Source organism: Cebidichthys violaceus, unplaced genomic scaffold (genome assembly GCF_023349555.1).
Source record: "Cebidichthys violaceus isolate CVI_PGR_0920_01 unplaced genomic scaffold, fCebVio1.0.p SCAF_1, whole genome shotgun sequence".
Taxonomy (NCBI): domain Eukaryota; kingdom Metazoa; phylum Chordata; class Actinopteri; order Perciformes; family Stichaeidae; genus Cebidichthys; species Cebidichthys violaceus.
Genome location: NW_027176262.1, coordinates 3,664,025 through 3,684,110, shown reverse-complemented (window position 1 = coordinate 3,684,110; position 20,086 = coordinate 3,664,025). Strand labels below are relative to the sequence as shown.

General features: G+C 45.6%; 3 protein-coding genes across 3 annotated transcripts; 2 read left to right on the top strand and 1 right to left on the bottom strand.

Moving 5' to 3' along the window:
- Positions 1 to 104: 104 nt before the first annotated feature.
- si:dkey-260j18.2 (uncharacterized protein LOC325231 homolog) lies at positions 105 to 6,946 on the bottom strand. The gene is made up of 5 exons (XM_068706714.1): positions 6,450 to 6,946; positions 5,709 to 5,862; positions 5,516 to 5,594; positions 5,169 to 5,396; positions 105 to 5,056 (listed from the first exon to the last, which is right to left on the bottom strand). The coding sequence occupies exons 2-5, from the start codon at positions 5,860 to 5,862 to the stop codon at positions 3,559 to 3,561; spliced, it is 1,959 nt and encodes a 652-aa protein (XP_068562815.1). The 5' UTR covers positions 6,450 to 6,946; the 3' UTR covers positions 105 to 3,558.
- Positions 6,947 to 7,444: 498 nt separating this feature from the next.
- On the top strand, positions 7,445 to 13,433 carry sars2 (seryl-tRNA synthetase 2, mitochondrial). The gene is made up of 16 exons (XM_068711047.1): positions 7,445 to 7,717; positions 8,467 to 8,562; positions 8,655 to 8,684; positions 8,841 to 8,981; positions 9,130 to 9,184; positions 9,261 to 9,324; positions 9,509 to 9,614; positions 9,715 to 9,762; positions 9,873 to 9,981; positions 10,338 to 10,383; positions 10,481 to 10,568; positions 10,842 to 10,954; positions 11,110 to 11,203; positions 11,660 to 11,752; positions 11,851 to 11,916; positions 12,747 to 13,433. Exons 1-16 carry the CDS (start codon positions 7,445 to 7,447, stop codon positions 12,885 to 12,887), a joined length of 1,563 nt encoding a protein of 520 aa, XP_068567148.1. The 3' UTR covers positions 12,888 to 13,433.
- A 684-nt stretch (positions 13,434 to 14,117) lies between these two features.
- Positions 14,118 to 18,887, top strand: LOC137869292 (DNA ligase 1). The gene is made up of 6 exons (XM_068706612.1): positions 14,118 to 14,258; positions 16,039 to 16,079; positions 16,201 to 16,270; positions 16,569 to 16,634; positions 16,765 to 17,765; positions 18,733 to 18,887. Exons 1-6 carry the CDS (start codon positions 14,213 to 14,215, stop codon positions 18,799 to 18,801), a joined length of 1,293 nt encoding a protein of 430 aa, XP_068562713.1. The 5' UTR covers positions 14,118 to 14,212; the 3' UTR covers positions 18,802 to 18,887.
- Positions 18,888 to 20,086: the final 1,199 nt, after the last annotated feature.

Sequence of the window (20,086 nt, the reverse complement as noted above, 5' to 3'; positions counted from 1 at the left end):
ACTTTTTACACGCAAACATGTTTATCTATTGTCGGTCAGAGGAAGCACGACATCATTACGCTCCTGCAGCTGTAAAAACATCAAATATTCATAATAAAGAAGAAGAAGAAGCAAACAGTCCTTTAATCATCTGACAGCACTGCTTTCATCTAAACATCCGTTTGCCTTTCAGCTCACATTGTACAAATGAGGGCAGCTTCACTTCTCTGAATGGACACACGGTGTGCAAAAGAGCTTCATAGAAAACACACACACACACACACACACACACACACACACACACACACACACGACCACCTTTCACAGCTCATTTGACATTTCAAGGTGAAAATTCAGAACATTTATTATTGGAAAATAAAAAAGAAAGAAACAATGCAGGGCTCAACGGTGACCTTTTAAAATATCATTTTTCGTCATTTAATGAAGATACCGTTCCATCATACGTTGGCTCAATAGTGACAATGTGACACGTAGACGCGTCATGTGCACGTTGTATGCGATGACGGGATACTTCCAACTCCCAAAACGTCACAAATGCGACGGCTTCTTGCGGCCTTCGCTGTGGAGCCCTGCAGGTGTGACGTGAATTTAGTTTCAACAAAACACAAACTCACGTCTCCTCACCAACCAAAATGAGAAGGATGATGTCATTTGTGTGTTTAGTGACCAACCTACTGAAATAAAGTGAAACATTAAAGATCTGTTCGGAGACAGCTGGGGGAGTTCTCACTGGAAATAACTGGACTGTGGCGTTAAACATCTGCCGTTAGCTGGGAGAATTAGGGAAGTTCCACTCTTGAGGCTGACGGAGAATGATGAAGTGTTCTTTTGATGCTATTGGTTTGTTGATGTAAGTGTAAAACAGTGCAGTTATGAGACAAACCGGACCGCAGAGCTTCCAGGAGCTACATGAATTTGGCTTCGATGGTCTCGTTTTACAATTTCGTCGTGGGAAAATAAACTCTTTCTCACCAAATTATTGCTTTTTAGCAGGTTTGAATTCCTACGTTCCAGACTTCAGTAAACTTAAATGAATCCACTTTGCTGTACAGAGTCACACTTTTGTCTCATCCCAGTTGTAAGAGGTTGGAAAAATAAGTCCTCTTTTTGCCATTACGGACTCACATCCTGCATCCATCCTCATTTATTTGCATTAGGTTAACAACGTATTCACAGTATCTAAACTGTATCACTATTAACTAATCTAAAGTCACATCTGAATACTAATACCTGCAGTAATTAACTACAAATGATTCCCTGCTGCATTTTAGCAAATGAAACCCATTCATTTCAATGTCATAGAAGTCTTTTTCTTTTTTGTTTCAGGAGTTAGAGTGGCTCCATAATGGCAAAAATCCCAAAATATCCACATATTTTCCAGCTCTGTTTTGTAGTGTGCAATCTGATGACGTCACTGGTAGAATTCTGCCATTTTTTAGAAACAGCTGGTGTCCCCCCCCCCAAAAAAGAAGTGTCTGGATCTGATCAACGTGAATAAATAAGAGGAAAACAGAAGAAAACATGGCGGCTTACAGCAAAAACAATGTGCTTACATTTGTGGGCAACCTTTCTAACCATAAAATCAGAACCATAAGTTACTTAAAAAAACAAAACAAAAAAAAACGTTCATATCTAAAACACATCTGCTGCTGTTTGACGGGTCCAACTAAGCTCTTAGTGCCGGTCAGAGCAAAAAGTTACAACAACAAAAAAAATAAACGTTGAAAGAAACATTTCAATAAATTAGGTGCAGTGCTAATGTGTTCAGATGTTCCATGACCTCCATGCAGAACACATTCACAGGTCCTGTGTCACTGGGAGTCAAGTAAAGACAGCTGTTCTGGCCTGAAGGTTTGGGAGAGGTGCGGTAGTTTAGACACGAGGAGGCCGTGGGTACCGTCATGAGCGTGAAGCACGCGTTGTCATATATAGACTTATATGGAAGAGGTTCTGGCTTTTAGTGCGTGTTGTCCAGCTGTTTCCGCACATTCCTCCCACTGCTATGTTCCACTCGTTTGAGGCATTTAAGAACACCGAACATGAGCGCGGTTTGAGTAATAAAAAAAAAAAGACACATATCTGGTTCTACGTTCTGCCGTGTTTGGGACCAGAGGACCAGATGGTCCTGAACAAATGAGGCCCTGATGTGACTCACAAAAACCCCACTGGGGTTTTCTGCAGTCGTGAGGATTTGACCGACGTCCTCGTATGAGACGGGAGGACAGAAGGACGTCTTCGCTGTTTCTTTCTCTAGCCCTTAAGTGCAGCTTCAGAAGGCTTTACAGGCCCCCGTTAAGAAGAAGAAGAAGAAGAAGAAAGGTAAATGAAGTGGAACATAGAACGGTCAGAGATGTGCCGCCATCCTTGTGTCTAAACTAAACGCTGCTGAAAAATTCACAGCATTGAAACAGGTTTTTTTGAACAGCCATAAAAAAAAATATTACACCAGCAAAAAAAAGAAATATTACAATGAAATAAAAAGGCCCTTTTTTCTCTCTCAAAAGGTATGGAAGCCCGTTTCTGTCAACAACAAAAAAAAAAATCACTTTTTTTGGGGGGGGGGTACTTTTTTTCCGCCAAAAAATGATGCATCCATCTGTAACCATAACACTGACCAGATGTTTCCAGTTGCTGTTCAATGAAGGTTACCACCTCAGCCACATCGGTTTTATTCTTTCTACTCCAGAACTGCTTCTTGCTTTAATAATAATTATTTTATTTTAAATATGAGCTTTAAAATGTAGCATTATGGTGTACTCTGAGAAGAAAATGAAGTGATAAGACAAAAAAACTAATATATTATTCAGTTATTAATCAGCTCTTGAACACTGTTATATGGCTTCATAATAATGGACTTCTACTGTTACTGTAAAGCTGCTAGAATTGTAGCCTATCTTCTATTTGCAATTAATATGCATTCAATCCAGGTCAATCATTTAAATTAAAATGATAATCTACTCTGGCTGAGGTAGGTAAAATAATAACTGTTAGTACACTGGCTGTGGTCGTCACAGTGAACACCTTTATCCAGGCCTGCGTCAAGCTGCGCTACACAAACAGCCTCTTCATTAAGCTCTTTGACCACATCATCTTATCAGTACCTGGGCCTCATTCTACTTTGAGTTAAAAAAAAACAACCAGATCCGCGTGAACTGAACCGGAACACGGGGGGCTGCATGTTTCATCATGTTACGTTTCTTTCCTCCTAATTCACGATAATGACCAACGTCATTTTTTTTGTGATTTTTTGTTTGTTTTTTATGTCGGTAACGGGCTTCCATACAAAAGGACTTTACTGTTCTCACAAATAGTAAATTGGGTCACATTCAGGTGCATGATTCCTGACTTCTAACCAGTTTCTGGCTCCCTTTGCTCTCCGCCTGTACATCTGACGATCTGTGACACATTTCATACGATCTGCCTGCATCCAGTCCATTACAGGTGTTCTCTGGGCTGCACTCAGATTGTATACAATGGTCACTTCGTCTCACCACCAACCTGTCGTGAGGTCAAAGAGGAGCTACTTCAAACTCTTCAGTCGCACTGGTCCCTATCAAGCTAGTCAGCCGCCTTCTTGCAGTTTTCTTTGGCTAGTCTCAGTCTGGACAGGATGTGTTTCTTGGGGAACTTTAAAGTGGTGCACCCGAACTGGCTCACCCCTCCAGTGTCTCCGGGGAGTTTCTCCCGTCTCTGGACCCAGCTGCGCCAGCCGGGCTTCCAACAGTACACGCTGTCGTAGAACCGCGAGCCGTTCTCCCCGCCCAGCACGTAAATCCTGCGTTTCCACCTGGCCACGCCCCCGGCCGCTATCCGCCGCGGCAGCCCGGGAAACACCACGGGGCTCGGGGCGCGGTCGCTCCCGCCGCCCGCCCCGCCCCGCTGGTCCGCGGTGACCATCACCCCTCCCCCAGTCACCTCCCTCTCTACCCCAGACCCCCGGCCCTCTCTGAAAAACAGCACACGCCCAGTGGCGTCTAAAGTCTCCAGGTTGGTGTAGTTCCCGTCCAGGAACTTGGTCGTATCCCTCATGTATCCCCCGATGGCGCACACTCCTCCTCGCACCGCTACCCCTCCGGCGAGGCAGGTGGCGCCGGAGTCCAGAGCCACTCGTGTCCAGCAGTCTGTCAAAGTGTGATAAATGAGCACCCCTGAGTGGACCACGGCCCGGTTCTGTTCAAGTGTGGTTCCACCCAGAAGGTAAAGTCGCCCGCGTAGTGCCGCGCAGGCAAAGGCGCGCAGAGGGAGCGGTAAGCGAGGCCCCGGAGCCCACTGGAGCGTGGCGAGCTCAAGGGTCTCGCTGGAGTCCAGCAGAGCCGAGCGGTTACTACCGCCCAAGGCAAAGACCGACTCTCCACAGCCCAGCAGGCCAAGCATGGCCCGCGGCTGGACCATGGAGGGCCTCTCTATCCAGCGGTCCAACACCGCGTCATACTCGTGCACGGCTGCAGACACGGAGCCTGTCCGCAGGATCCCGCCCGCCACAAACAGCCGGTCACCTACAGCCGTGCAGCCGGGACTGACCAGTGAACCCAGCGCCGCCAACTTCTCCCACTTCCCTGTCCGAGGGTCAAAGCAGTCCACCGTGTAGTCCCTCGCGGCTAAATTCTCCTCCTCCCGAGGCGTCAGGTCCACGCAGACAATCTTCTTCTCAAACATGCCCTCCCGTGGTCTCAGAGGCCCCCCGAGGCCCTCGCCGGCCGCGGCGGGCCCCAGCTCCTGGCAGAGTCTTCGGCTCTCTTCCTGGGACAGCAGCCCCGGCCGCAGGTGGTGGAGCAGCGCCGGCATGTGGGCGTAGCGGTCCAAGGGCTGGTGCTCCGCCCAGCGGCGTGCCGCGTCGTAGACCTCCGCTTCGGAGTCCACGCCCAGGCGGTCGGAGCTCAGGAGGCTGCCCAAGGTGCCGTGATCGAGCAGGAGGAAGTCCTTCTGCCGGGCCACCCGGGGGAAGTGCTGGGCCACCAGCCGCAGAGAGGCCCGCAGCAGCAGCTGGTCGTGGTGAGAGCGAGCCAGAGAGTACATCCCCAGGCAGTTATCCACCGAGAGGTGCTCAAATAGAAACCTGGAGAGATAAGAGCAGAGGACAACCACAAGGGGGAGAGAAAGAGAAGAGAGCAAATGAGACAAGAAGCTGGTTTGATAAAGCTAATGTAAAGATGAAAACTGTTATTTACCTGGAGCACAGGTCCTGAAGGGGCATGACCTGAAGCCGGTTGGCGGCCACAAACAGATCCTCGGCCGTGTCCAGAGAGAGCCCCGCCTCACCGGTGTACACAAACTGGATGACGGTCTCCATGACAGACGGCGTCACTTCCTCCAGTCGGATCTCGGTGAGGCGGGACTCTACCAGGGGGCTGGTGAACATGGCCCGGAAGTAGGGGCTCACGGCTGCCAAGAGGACTCTGAGGGGAGAGAGAAGACACTCGTTTCAGAGACAGTTCTACGTTTTATAGTGTTTAGTTTTGTTGATCTTTCAGTACATACATGAAATATTAGGTGGTTCTGGTTCAAAATGTCATACCTGTGACACATGAACTTCTTTCCCTCCACAAGAAGAGTAACGTCACACAGCTGCTGAGCATCAAGGAGCTGCTTCAATCCTAAAAAAAAAAACACAGCAGAGAGTGAAAGGAGAAGAAGAAGAGAGGACGGGGGAGAAAACGGAGGGAGAGGGGCGAGTATGAATTCCCAACGACACCCTTCCTCTTTCTCACCGTGTGTGATGTAGTCTCCCAGTGGTGTGGTGCTGTCGTCGGGGAAGTCCTCCTCCTCTGAGTCGCTGTCCGAGAGAGGCTCCCCTCCTCCCCCGTCCCCGTCCTGCCACGGCTGGGGACGCCAGGTGACCGTCCCGCCCCGCACAGCGTTCATCTGAAGTAGATAAGATAATCCTTTATTAGTCCCGCAGCGGGGAAATTTACAGGATTACAGCAGGATAGTGGACAGTGGAAATAAGACACATAGTAACAAACAAGATCAAAACTATTATAAATAAGTAATAAAACAGTAAAGAATATTAAATAAGTAAAAAAATCCACAATAACTCAAATATATATACAGACATAATAGTGGTTGTATTGCAATATTATATATACAGATAGATAGACAGATACTTTATTAATCCCGCAAGGGGACATTTGCACAATATATATAATGAAATAGAATAATATTAAATTAACTAACTAAACAGTAGAGCAAAGATTTAACCAACAAAGACAAAACAACATGAGAGATATAACCCAGATAACACCCATCTCTATGATGGTGTATTTTAGCTTCCCAGACTCATTTAATGCAGCTTGCTTTTAGGTTATGCTACAGATTTACCCCATTCCCATGTCGCTGTATGTTTCAATTTTGATTTTTTTTTACCAGGACAAAAAAAGACTGGCTTTAATAAATGGCAGACTGCTGTTGTAGCATCAGCTTATGAATATGAATATGGATAGTTAGCTTACCTTTGCTCTCCTTCTCGTTTCCACCGTGAAAGCTGATTGGGTCTCACTCAACAGGAATTGGTGAGACAGTTTTTTAGGGCCCCGGCTAACTGTATCCAAGAACCCGGTGTACTACCTGGAGCTTCGGGGGGCTTTCCTAAGTCTCATCTGGGTCTCCTTTTTGGTTCCTCCGGCCTCAGCTGAAAGGCTCGTCGACTAGCTCATCCAGCCCCGTGCAACATCACCATCGGCTACTAACGGGCGGACTCATGCAACATCACCAACGGACGGACTCGTGCAACATCACCAACGGTTACTAACGGACGGACCAAAAACTAGCTTACAAAGGAACAATTCTCCCGCTGTGCCAAAGCTCCTCGCGACATATCAGTCCACCATGGCGGTTATCCACACGCGACCGGCTCGGTGGTGAAGAGTGTAACGTTAGTTTTTAGAGCCTACGGGGCATTAAAATGAGGACTGAGTTTAGGTTCAGTCGGCCGCACTTGTCACGTCTGAACCGGATTACCGCAACGTTAAACTTCCGCCCATCTGATTGGCTGACCTTTGGCTCGTGACGATTTGTTTTGGGGCTGAGTCTGGGTTTTTCTGTCACTGGGGGGAAAAAAAATGTAAAAATATTTTCCCGCTCATCTCTTTGACATTATATGATAACCGTTGCGTTAAATAGTTGATATATATATTTTTAAATAAAATATTTCGATTGTATTTCAGAAACACTCACTTCCGTATTCATGCTGCATTCAGGGCAGATACGGGCGTTTCACAGCCGACAAATGTGCCCACTGGCTCCACGAGCAGCTAAAAAAAGACAGAAAAAATGTATTATCATTGCTATCATACTTATTATTCTTTCATTTAAGTTATAATTTTGTATTCAAACGCACATGCTTTGAAAGTGAATGGCGAAAAGGCTGACCGGGAGCCTACAACACAAACGTACAGCACCGATTATTCCCACACCGGTGAATGCGACATTGACCACAAGACAAAACATGGCGACCTGCATCAGCATGGTCGTGAGATTTGGAGGCTCTGCACTGACTGCGTTAAAGCCGGTGGTCAGACAATGTTCACGGCCGAGCGTGTGCATCCCGCAGCGCTTTTCGCACGGAGGAGCCCGGAGCAGCTTGTACGAGCATGTCCGCGAAGGTTACAGCGACAAGCCCGAGCTGGACATGAGAGCAGTGTGCGAGGAGACCGACAAAGTCATAGCGAATGTGGAGAACAGGAAGGGCGACCTGCGAGGGGACGATGTCAGGAGTATTGTGAGTGTTATTTCAGCTGCTGATTCACTGCTTTTTGTGACATTAAAACAGTGACAACTTAATCTTCTGTGAGGTTAAATTTCCACACACAGCTGGCTGCGTGGCTCCTTACAATCAAAACACAGACTGTTCATATAACTGTATGACATATTATGTATTGAGCCAAAAGCATTTGTGTAAAACAGTTTGCATTGTGCTGTACTGTTTGGTGAGGAGTGGACTATGATCGGTGTGTCATATAACATACAGAATTAGAAACATTGGAATTAAAGACGTTTTATGACATATAAACACACTCTTTATTGGTCTGATGTTTTTTGTTAGTTTTGTGTTGTTGTGGTGTAAAAAATCCTGCTCTGATTCATTGTGAGCAATGAAAAATTGAAAATAGCTTTCTAGTGTCACACTCTGAACATATATCAGTGTGGGGGAGTGGGGGCTTAAAACTCTCCAACTGTCTCACCAGCAGGTCACCATTATATTCTGTTATAAAGTAGTTATTACAACGTTTCAATACTAACTATAAGCACAGTATTCCTTCAAGGAAATAGCTCTATTGGTCCACTATGTTGACCCATTTGACTCAGCTTGTTAGAATCTCTCAAATGCAACTAAACAAAGCCAGATAAGCAAACGTAAACATAGAGCCGTAATAAGCGTTGTCATGGAATGTGTACATTTGTAGTTTAATGGAGAGCCTCACTGTTCCACCGTCGCTCTAATAGATCGGCTGTGTGTCCACATTGTAGGTGAGTGTGTGGCAGGAGCTCCAGGCGGTGAGGACGGAGATCTCAGGACTGGAGGAGCAGAAGAGACACGTCAGTGACACAGTCAAGGCTCTAGTGGTCAGTAAAGGTTATTACAGCTCTGCTCACAGTCACCACTAATCTCATACAGCTGCATCCAGTGTTGTGACATGCATACTGTTTCCCCACAGACCAAGAACGACAAGAAGTCCCTTGCTAGTGTAAGTTCGCCACTTAATAATTTAAGCTCTTTAATGCTTTGCTGTTGAATCGGTCATTGTCGGTCTTGCCGCCCCCCCCAGTCGGTGTACTGTACTGGTCGGTGGTTAAAATCACACGTGGGACCAGTTTCTGACTGCTTGTGGTTCACCACGCAGCTTCCAGAGTACGCTCGGGCTCTGCAGGAGGGCCGCGAGATCCGCAGCAGACTGAACCAGCTGTACCCCAAAGAAACGGAGCTGGACCAGGAGCACTACGGACGAGCGCTCAGACTGCCCAACGCCTCGCACCCTGATGTGGTGAGGACACACGCACACACACACACACACACACACACACACACATTTTGTCCAGTGCATGTGGGGAGAGATTCTTCTGTGAAGTGTGTCTTTTTAAAAGAAAACCTAGTTCAAAACTTCTTCACGTTCCTCTTTCCTGTTTTTTCAGCCAGTTGGAGATGAGAGCCAGGCGAGGGTGGTGGAGCTGGTTGGACAGAAACCAGGTGAGTAATAATAATAATCTAAAAGTGCTTTAAGCTTGTGTGTTTAAAATCTCATAATCTGTCTTCTCTGCTGTAGAGTTTGACTTCAAGCCCAGAGGCCATGTGGAGTTGGGGGAGGAGTTAGGTCTCATCCGACAGAGGTGAGGACGCCTCTGATTGCTGGTTTTGAGGACTTGTCCCACTTGATATTCCAGTTGCTTGTGCACTGTACTATTAATCCTTTTGTTCACATGATTGAAGGATGAACAGAGGATGTTAGTTTAGTTCTTTTGAATATGTTAAATACCATAATATCTAATACAATATATCTAATACCTCCTGCAGACATCTGGCTCATGTCTCAGGCCACAGGTCCTACTATCTACGGGGAGCCGGGGCCAGACTCCAGACTGCACTCCAAAACTTTGCCCTGGACACACTGCAGCGACGGGTAAGCCTGTGCTTGGAGATATTAGTTAGAAAGTCAGCACGCCTATTCTGTTATTAATTATATATATATATGAGATTAAACTTCCCTTTGACTCCCACAGGGCTTCATTCCCATGGTAGTTCCCGACATGATGAAGGGGGCTGTGTTCGTGAGTAGAAAGACTCTGTTCCATCTGTTTCTACCTGATTTTGCAGACCCACTCTCGCTGACCCCTCCTCTCCTCGTTCTCTGCGTCATTCTGTTCTCTCCGGCCTCCAGGAGGGTTGCGGGATGCAGCCCAACGCCCATCGCTCTCAGGTCTATTCTCTGGACCAGGCCCGCTTCCCAGACCTCAACCTGGCAGGGACCGGAGAGGTCGGAGTGGCGGGTGAGTCTTATCGCGGCGCAATCGCTTCGAGGTTTTTTTAATTTCCTTCGAGCAAAACACGACCGGTAAGAATGCTTATCAGTAACATCTCTCTGACCCGCTTGTTGGCTCTGTTGCACCCGCTGTGGCAGAGAAGCTGTGTCACTCTTATTGGTTCATGTAGTTCGGTGACCTCTTGTGTTTTACAGTTAGTTACCGTTAGATGTACACAATAGGCCACAATGGAGGAGTTCCAGTTATTTTACTGATATTGCAGCTGCTTATGATGGTAATGCAGATGTTTTAGTAATAAAGTAGCATGTTTAACGATATTTGACATGTCTATTAAGTATGTGACGCGTGTCTCTGTCCTCCAGGCTATTTCATGGACCACGCAGTAAACTGGAAGGACCTGCCTGTCAGGTGAGACGCTCCCCTCGCTCCTCGTTTTGCTACAGGTGTTGTGGAGTAATTGTAGCTGACGCGACGTGTCTCACCCCCCCCCCCCCTCCCGCTGCAGGACGGTGTGCAGCAGCACCTGCTACAGAGCCGAGACGGACACGGGCAGAGAGACGTGGGGACTCTACAGAGTGCATCACTTCAACAAGGTTACGAGGACAAAACATTAGAGACACCAGAGTAGCCTGGATGGAAATATGCTAATTTGATTTGCTCTTTGTTAGCTGTTAAAGAAACCTGCAAATCATTTTAAAGATCATAAACAAGTGCCAACTCCATGATTATGCTAACGAGCTTTGTAATTAACTGTGTGTGTGTGTGTGTGTGTGTGTGTGTGTGTGTGTGTGTGTGTGTGTGTGTGTGTGTGTGTGTGTGTGTGTGTGTGTGTGTGTGTGTGTGTCTCTGTGTCTCTGTCTCTCCAGGTAGAGATGTTTGGAGTGACAGCAGATGAGACGGGAGAGGAAAGCTCTCAGCTGCTGGAGGAGTTCATCTCTTTGCAGAAAGAGATGTTCTCTGCACTGGAACTACACTACAGGTTAGTACACACACACACACACACACACACACACACACACACATACATGGTCAGTGACCCTGTTCTTTCATACATTACATTTGACATGATATTTAGGATATTTGTATGAGTTGCGTCTCTATATTTTTCTCTTATTTCCGTTGTATTTGTGTTAGAGTGCTGGACATGCCGACACAGGAACTGGGTCCTCCAGCACACAGGAAGTATGACATCGAAGCCTGGATGCCTGGGAGGGACAGCTATGGAGAGGTCAGTCACATTTTATCAGCTACCTACTTAATAAGTCAGATGCATGGGGACATTACTGGACGTTGTGTGAGATATCTGCCGACTATGACTTATGTAAAGGTGTTAATTTGAGGTCATTTATGCGGCAGGGTGTGCGTGAACACACACATGCTTTCAGTCAGTGACTCTCATCATTCCTCTAAACCCCTGAATTAAACTAGGATTGATTTTTGTCATCATATCTGTCGAGCTCCACAGAGCCAGGAGGCTGATTCTGATCACAGTTTCCTCTCTCTTTCTCTCTCTGTCTGTCTGTCTGTCTGTCTGTCTCTCTGTCTCTGTCTCTGTCTCTGTCTCTCTCTGTCTCTTTCTCTCTGTCTCTTTCCCTCTCTCTCTGTCTCTCTCTTTCTCTCTCTCTCTCTCTCTCTGTCTCTGTCTCTTTCTCTCTCTCTCTCTGTCTCTCTCTCTCTCTGCCAGATTTCCAGTGGGTCCAACTGTACAGACTACCAAAGCAGACGCCTCAGCATCCTGTATGAGCGAGAGGACGGCAGCCTGCAGTACGCCCACACAGTAAGACCTGCAGACGAGGCAGCGCTGCTGTACCTTCCTCAGGGTTTAGCTCACAGCAGCGTGCCACCTCCGTGATGCTTGTTTGTATTCCTCTCTAGGTGAATGCCACAGCGTGCGCCGTGCCCAGAACCATCATCGCCATCCTGGAGACTCACCAGACCAAAGTAAGACACCAAGCACAAGGGCTCAGTTCACACACGGGGGCTCCCAGAAACCTGGGAAACCCAGAATCCTTTACTGCTTCAGAAAATGACTAAATGGATTCAAGGAGTAGTCGCGAAAAACGCTGTAATGAGGTTGTTATATGAACCATAATAGATATTATAATATACCCCAAAGCCCCAATATCATATTGTTTTGTAGGATACCCCTATTATATATAAAAATATTTTAAAAAGCATATGTCCGCAGCTGAAACACAGACAGAGTATTGTTGCTTTTGCAGAACATTTTTTAAATGAAAATGTGTTTAAAAATGTATTTTTTCTTCCAACAAAACTGTTACCTCATCCACCTTCCACTGAGCTACGCGTGTTTCTTTGGATGCACCTGTGATGAAGTGGCTCCCCCTTGTGACTGCTGTCAGTCAAAACATTTTAATATAAATTCTAATGACATATTAATATAGAAATAAGACTGCAGTTTTCTCTATATTGCTAAATGATTAATGAATTAATCATTTAGCAATTAATTAAATTAATTCAGTTATTACACAAAAAGCTAAATGTAATTAAAATGAAACTCATGTAACAATGTGTAATATATTTAATTTTAATTATTTAGGCATTTTAAATCTTCCATAAAAATGGGCCTTAACAAACTACAAAGAGCAACTACATGTCAAATACTACAACAAATGTAATTTTATTAGGGATTTACTGCAACCCAATCGGGGGAAACACAGCTACTGCTAACATCAAGACATTTTAGAAACCACTTGACTTATCATCAGTGTCGTTAACGACGCTTTTTATTTTTTCGTCTTTCTCCCCAGGAAGGAACAGTGCGGGTCCCCCGAGCCCTGCAGCCTTATTTGGGCTTAGAAGTCATCGAGACGCCAAAGTACGCTCCACTGAAATACATCGGACCCAACCAGCACAGTCGACCCCCCCGACCAGCTCCCAAAACCAGATGACAACGAACAAAAGCAAACACCTGCAAACACCTGAGGGGAGCCAGTTCCCATTCAACACCACCAAGTCCAGACAGGAAGTAGATCTTTAAAGGGACTATGGCATAAAGGAAATAGTTCCTACGTGAAGCCGCTCAAGACGAGATCTGTGGATAGTCTTGAGTCATGATTTCTGGGAAGAGTCTTTGCTGTTGAGTTTTTCAAATGTAATTTTTTTGGCACTTTGACTCCCATCTTGTCCCATTCTAGAGACATCAGACTTCTCTAAAGCTAGATTGATAAATATCGCTACAGGTACGAGGAATTTGATTTTGGGTGAACTGTCCCTGATGCAATAAGGATGTTTGTACGTCTGCTGGTGGGTCGAATGATCTCCATTGTTCTTTAAATTAAATCAATTGAGTGCATCGATGTTTTGAGGCAGAGGATCAGACCTTTAATAATGCAGTTCACTGTCACTGTAAATATATTTATGTCTTATTTTGTTGAATGCCATGAAATCGAGGAGGACCATGATAACGAATAACCAATAAAAAGATACGTGTTTCATTTCTGCCTCATGCATTGCTTACTACATTATAGATATATTAGTAAACACTTAATGACTTTGTGACCTTAAGGAGGAGGCTGGAGATGGAGAACAGGAAAACAAATATATATATATATATATATATATATATATATATATATATATATATATATATATATATATATATATATATATATAGTACTCCCATAGGTGTGTCACCTCTGTATAAGTATCAATAATTAATGTAATTGAAGTAATTAATTAGCAGCCACGAGAGGTGATGCGTGTTTGCATGGTTATAATAATGTTCTGTTATAATAGCTGTTATAATAATATTCTCTCTGGGCATGTTTAGTGAGGTGTGAATAGAGCAGGTTTACAGATAATGTGTTAAATGTTTCTATAAAGCTGATTTTGTATCCTTTAGATTTGCTTTGTGTTATATTGCTTTATCTGTCGTAGCACTTTGTAAAATATAAAATCTGATTTTAAAGGTGCTTAATAAATAATAATAATAATAATAATATATATATTATTATTATTATTAAAATGGACTAGCTTTGAGAAGCATATTGAAATTTTGTTTAAGTCTTTAAGTACAGGACGACCAACTGACATCTCTGGCATCATAGCAGGGTTTGGGCTCTGATCTGGTCTCAAGTCACCTGACACAACACACACACACACACACACACACACACACACGGCTCCACCTCGCTCGGCTCGGCGGGTGTGTGAAGAAGGTCCAGCCCGTTATTTTCAAGGTTATCTCCTGCAGGAACCTCACTTTCTGGATCCTATGGGAATTCTGATAACCGCGGTTTTTCTCTGGGCTGCCGTCGGGGGTAAGTGGACTATTTATCACATGCATTACACCGCTACAATGTGTGTGTGTGTGTGTGTGTGTGTGTGTGTGTGTGTGTGTGTGTGTGTGTGTGTGTGTGTGTGTGTGAGAGAGAGTGTGTGTGTGTGTGTGTGTGTGTGTGTGTGTGTGTGTGTGTGTGTGTGTGTGTGTGTGTGTGTGTGTGTGTGTCGCTAGGTATGAAATGACGGTACAAAATGCGAGTAGCTAAGCCCGGAGACGAGCCTCATCTGTAGCCCTTGTTATTGTTTTTACCGGCATGTAACCATTAATAAAGAAAGCTGCAAACAGACGAAACCGAACGCGTCACAATGGGACTTTATGGGACAGAAGGTGTGTGTTAATATAGATCAAGCCTCAGCGGGTTTAGACTTAACAGGCTAAACAAAAGCGTTGTTACATAATTTCTCATGCGTCCACCTTTCACGTGTCTGTCTGCAGGACTCGCGGTGCTGTTACTGGTTGGTGGATATTTCAAACACAACATTTTTATTAAACAATCCTCTTTAAAACAACATAAAAGCGAATTAAAGCGCCGCACAGGTGAGCGGAACGGCGCACGTGTGAGCGCGCGCGCGCTGCACGGTGACATGCGCCAGCTGCGGTGATAACGTTTAAATTAGTTTTTTTTTAAAGTGTATTCTAGTGTAGAGTGTTAATATCAGAGGGACGTCGGACTCTGGGGAGACATGCGGATGAAAATAGGGTGATAGGGAGTCTGCAGTGGCGTCACGCGCTGTGTTATAACAGCAACACAGGAAGATAACCTACATAGAGCAGACGGTAAACTGTTCAGCTGCCACAGTGAAGACGATCACTGTCAGGCCACACCCACACCGAGTACAACTGAATCTATACATCACAGTTAGATAGTCTTTACCTCTAAATGTGAATGTGTCACAGAATGCAGCCCCTTATTATTTTGGAGAGACTCCTTTTGATTATTCTCAATTTCTAACATGGAGGTTCGGTTGGGCAGCAGGACAAGCCAATAAAACCCAGAGCCAGGTTTAATTATGAGGCCAGGGTGTCCCAGCTTAGAAACACACACACACAAACACACACACACACACACACACCCTCCATCACATGGACATGCAGAGCTCACGTGTCTGTAGGGAGGGGGGGGGGGGGGGGTTGTATCAATTAGTGCTATTGATCCTGATCTGTGCTGATCCGGCTGTGTGCTGACACATGAGTCGAGATCAAACTCACATCTGTCGTGTCAGTGAAGGCACTAAACTGAGCGTCAGCATTGTGCCTCAGTCTCAGATCACAGTAGAGATTAATAGTAAAAGTATTTTTGGTGTCAATTTACCAGAAGACGTGTTTCTACCGTGACCAGAATGTTTCTCTCTGACATTTAGATTCAGGACTAAATGACTGCACGGTAATTTGCACCCGATACATAACAACAGAACACAAAGGTCACGGGGGCCGCGAGATGAACATGGACTGTGATCTATGCTGATATTTAGGACCTTGTTAGATTCAGAGTATCTCCGTGAGGAAAAAAATGTGCTGATGGCACAGCTGAGTGTGCCTTTAATGATCTGCCGGGGGGGCGGGAACGATACCTGTGAGCTAAAGCCTTTGGGAATATCTGCATCCTGGAGAGAGATAAGCTTCTTTGCTGTGTCTCTTTACCAAGGTAACTGTGCTTACCTTAATAAGGGAACAGCTCCACCCACGCAGCACTAACCATCGCTCAGTCAACAAAGCAGTTCCTCTGTGTTTCTCATTCTCCTTGTTTTGTGCCACAGTGGGAAGCCGGCCAGTAACCTCACCTCTTGATGATGCAAAGGTCAGAAACAAGTCCTTATTTATTCCCCGTATCATTCACTTTATCGTTGTTTTCTTTGTTAAATGTCTCAAACAAGTTGTGTCCGTGTCTCTTTTTTTTTTTTTGTATGGTGCCTCTATAGGTTGAATGTATTATTCAGGAGACTCTGAACGAAGACGGGCCACAACATGAGTGTGGCCCACAGCTAGCAGGTGACACCTCTAATTATCTGTTCATCAATATTTAAATAAAGAATAATAAAGAAGTATTTAAGTAGCTACATTTGGGGGTTTGTGGGACAAAATAAGACATTTGGAGGCGATGATGATATTTGTTACAGACGAAACGTTTGATTTGATTAAAGGTTCAATTTAAAATGAACTAATTCCTCCATCTATTTAGCCTTGTTTGCGTATTGATTGGCTGATTTGTTGTGTCGATACTCTGTTTGGTATTTTTTTGGGTTGCGCTCTGGTATTATTGAAGTGTTGCGTGCCATTATTTTTGCAGAGGAACTTGATGAAGTGCAAAGACATCAGGGTCTGCTCAGGGAGCTGCAGAGGCTGGCTGACGATGGTACGAACAAATTCACATCGATGCTCAAAACAAAGCAGCTCCGATTTAGTGTTTCACTTGTTTTTGATGGAATGAAATGAATGTCTGTTTTGAAGTGATGGCGCTGATTATTGCAGTCTGACCGTTGCAGAGACAGACAAGGAGCGAGACGACGAGAAGGAGCGATACGAGTACAACCTGGCTGACGACGAGAGCGACTTCAAGCAAGGGGACGAGGAGGCGAAGGAGGAGAGAGACGTAACCGGCCTTTCAAAGGAGGCGGAGGAGGACGATGACACCAAGGAGAAGATGATGGAAGAGCCACGGATCGAACACAGAGGGAGGGACAAGGAGGAGGAGCAAGCCAAGGAGCTTGAGGAGCTGCTGGCTGAGGAGATCACCAAGAAAGGAAAGGAGGAGAGGAACGACGAGGAGCTCAAAGAACTGCTGAAAGAGCTGAAGAAGAAGCGCTATGAGGCGGTGAAGGAGAGGGAGATCCAGAGAGGCTCTGCACCAGAGCAGAAGGAAGAGGTGGAGGAGAAGAAGAAGGAAAAGGAGGACAAAGTGAAGGAGGGAGATCCGGCGGAGGACTCGGAGAAGCAGAGGATTGAGGAGAGGAAGAAGAACGAGGTGGAGCTGATGGTGGAGAGGGAGAAGGTGGAGAAGGAGCTAAAGGAGCTGCTCAAGGAGCAGGAGAGCAAGAGCAAGCTGGAGCAGGAGAGGGAGCGGAAGGAGAAGCAGGAGGAGCTGGACGAACTCGTCAGGAAGATGAAACGGGTGAAGGAGGAGGAGGAGCAGGAGACGCAGGGCGGGAAGGAAGAGGACGGCGTGGATCAGAGGACGGCAGAGGAGAAGAAGGAGAAGAAGGAGGGCGAAGACGACAAGGAGCCCGATGAGAAAACAGAGAATGAAGTCAAGAAGAAGAAGAAGGAGGCGACGGAGGCGGCGGTCGAGGTGAAGGAGCCGCAGCAGAAGAGAGTGATGGAGAAAGCGAGCGATGAAGCCACGCGGCAGTTTGAGCGTGAGAGGTACAAGGACGGGAATGAGGAGGACGAAGACGAGGAAGATGAGGATGAATACGTTCGAGAGGACGGGGAGGGGCAGGAGGAGGAGGACGACGAGGAGGGTGATGCCGAAGAAGATGAAGGGGAGGTAAGTTGGTGCAAGTGATATGTGACTGTGTTTGGTGACACAAATAACAGTGCAAGTATTTAGTATGTACTAGAGAGGCGAGGCCCCGCCCCTTCCGGTTGACCACCATGGTACCTTAGTTCAGAAAGAAGATGTACGGTAGTCAATGGCTAGAGACAAATATTTATTTGAGCCCGTTTGAATTGTGCCATGAATTACACTATGATGGTAGCTATAGCTAGCTAGCTTGCTAGCCAAGGTAGCGGCCGTTCTGGTGACACACATTACACACATGTAGTTAACTAAACGGTTTCACGCAAAACTAACTCATTCTACGACAAAAACATGACAAACTGCGACTTGCTTGACGTTCAAAATTATCTTTTGAATTGACAAACATCAACCGTGTAATTCATGGCACAATACAAACGGGATCAAAGAAATATTTGACTACCGTGCATATTTTTCTTTCACAAAAATGTCCCAAGAAGGGAACACCGGAAGAGGCGGGGTTTTGTCTCTTTACCCGGACATATATGTAGGTAACATGTTACTCACAGACAATAATGAACAGTAATCAAAATATGTATAACCCTGAACAGATACAGGTGTCTGCTAAACAACACGTTTTTTTAAAGAGTTTCATTAGCTTTGGCTCACTAGCATGGTATTCAGGGGTACATACTAGCAACAATGAAGTTTGCATCCTCATACCCAGAATGCAACACTCTACAGATCTTGTTCTTCAATATTGTGAAGATTTCTATAGCTATTATAGTTTTAACCCTTTCTGAAGCACATTCAATATGGACCAGGTAGTTAAAAGAGTAATTAAAAGTTGATTTACTTCTGTGTCCGTCACTCTACCTGCCAGCAGGTATCCAGTAGTTTTCATCTGTACCCAATAAATGTTATTTACAGGCTGTAATCTAGAGCACAGTGCGTCCTGTTTTGCCGGATCAAACATTCTCATATCTTCGGTCTACAGGAGCTGCTGGAGATTGAAGCAGAGTTGCGTAAAGTCGCTGCAGAGCTGAGGGAGCTTCGCAGAGGATAAAACACACACACACACACACACACACACACACACACACACACACACACACACACACACACACACACACACACACACACACACACACATGCATACATACACACAGCAGACTGACAAAACCCGTTCACCCCTTCACAGTCACACATTCAGCTCGCACATTTTCCATTTCGCAGCCTTGAGATCCCCGGAGCTCTCAGAGATATGTCTTCCGGACGTGAATCTGTAAAAGGCCAATACTAGAAACTGTACATACTCGTTTGATTTGTGCTTTCATATTACCTGGAAAAGGCTGTCTCCGTTTCCCCCCTGTTGAGGAAAAAAAGTTTTTTTTTCCCCCAGAGAATCTGAAAAGCTCCTCGTGTCCATCCCCACTCGTGTCCCTGTCGCAGTACCTGTAAATGCTGTTTGTATGGTAGACAGGTGATTTGTAAAAACGCCATAGATGCAACGCTTCCAGCACTTTTTATTCAAAATGTTACTTTTGACTGCCGATTGCCAACCACACAAAAACACCATCATCTTTGAAATGTGAGTCATGCACACACACACACACACACACACACACACAGGCAAGCAGCTTTCCTCGATGGGGAAAAAAACAAAACAGATTCCCTTCTATAAGTAATATGTGTACTTCAATATATATTTTGTGCAATAACTATGTGTAAGCTGTTCCTGCTGTTCTGACTGTTAACGATAGGTATTACTGATATTCCTACACAGGTGTAAGTCGTGATTTCCTCTCAGTTTCTCTGACGATAGAGTAGAAACAAAAGGATTGCGTTTCATTTGGCTCTCGCACTGTTAAAACCAGACTGTTTGTGACGAACCCAGGGTGACACGGACAGAACTTTCTCGGGTCGGATGTCGAGTTTGTCTCGAGCGTGGCTAGCGTGTGGCCACGGGATGCAAATGTACTTAGAGCTTACAAGGTCTAAAAGTGTCACTCCAGGTTCTCAGCCAGCTTTGCACTCTTTATCTTAACAAGCCAAGGAGGAGACGAGGGAAGAGGGAGTCACTAAAAGCCATTTCGTCGTCTTTCGGTAACGCTGACTTTATAGCGTCGATAAAATGCTCAGTTGTGTTCCGTCACAGATGTCGTGGCCCTCATGTCATTCGTGTAAATATCAGATATCAAGGGTCTGTAAGCCAAGGTCATAGGAAATACGAAGCAACGGCGCCCCCAAGAGGACACAGGGTGGACATGCACACAGTGCAGGATTTACAGGGTTTAACCGTCGGAGGCCCACTTATACTGCAATAACGCAACATAGACTACAGCACACGT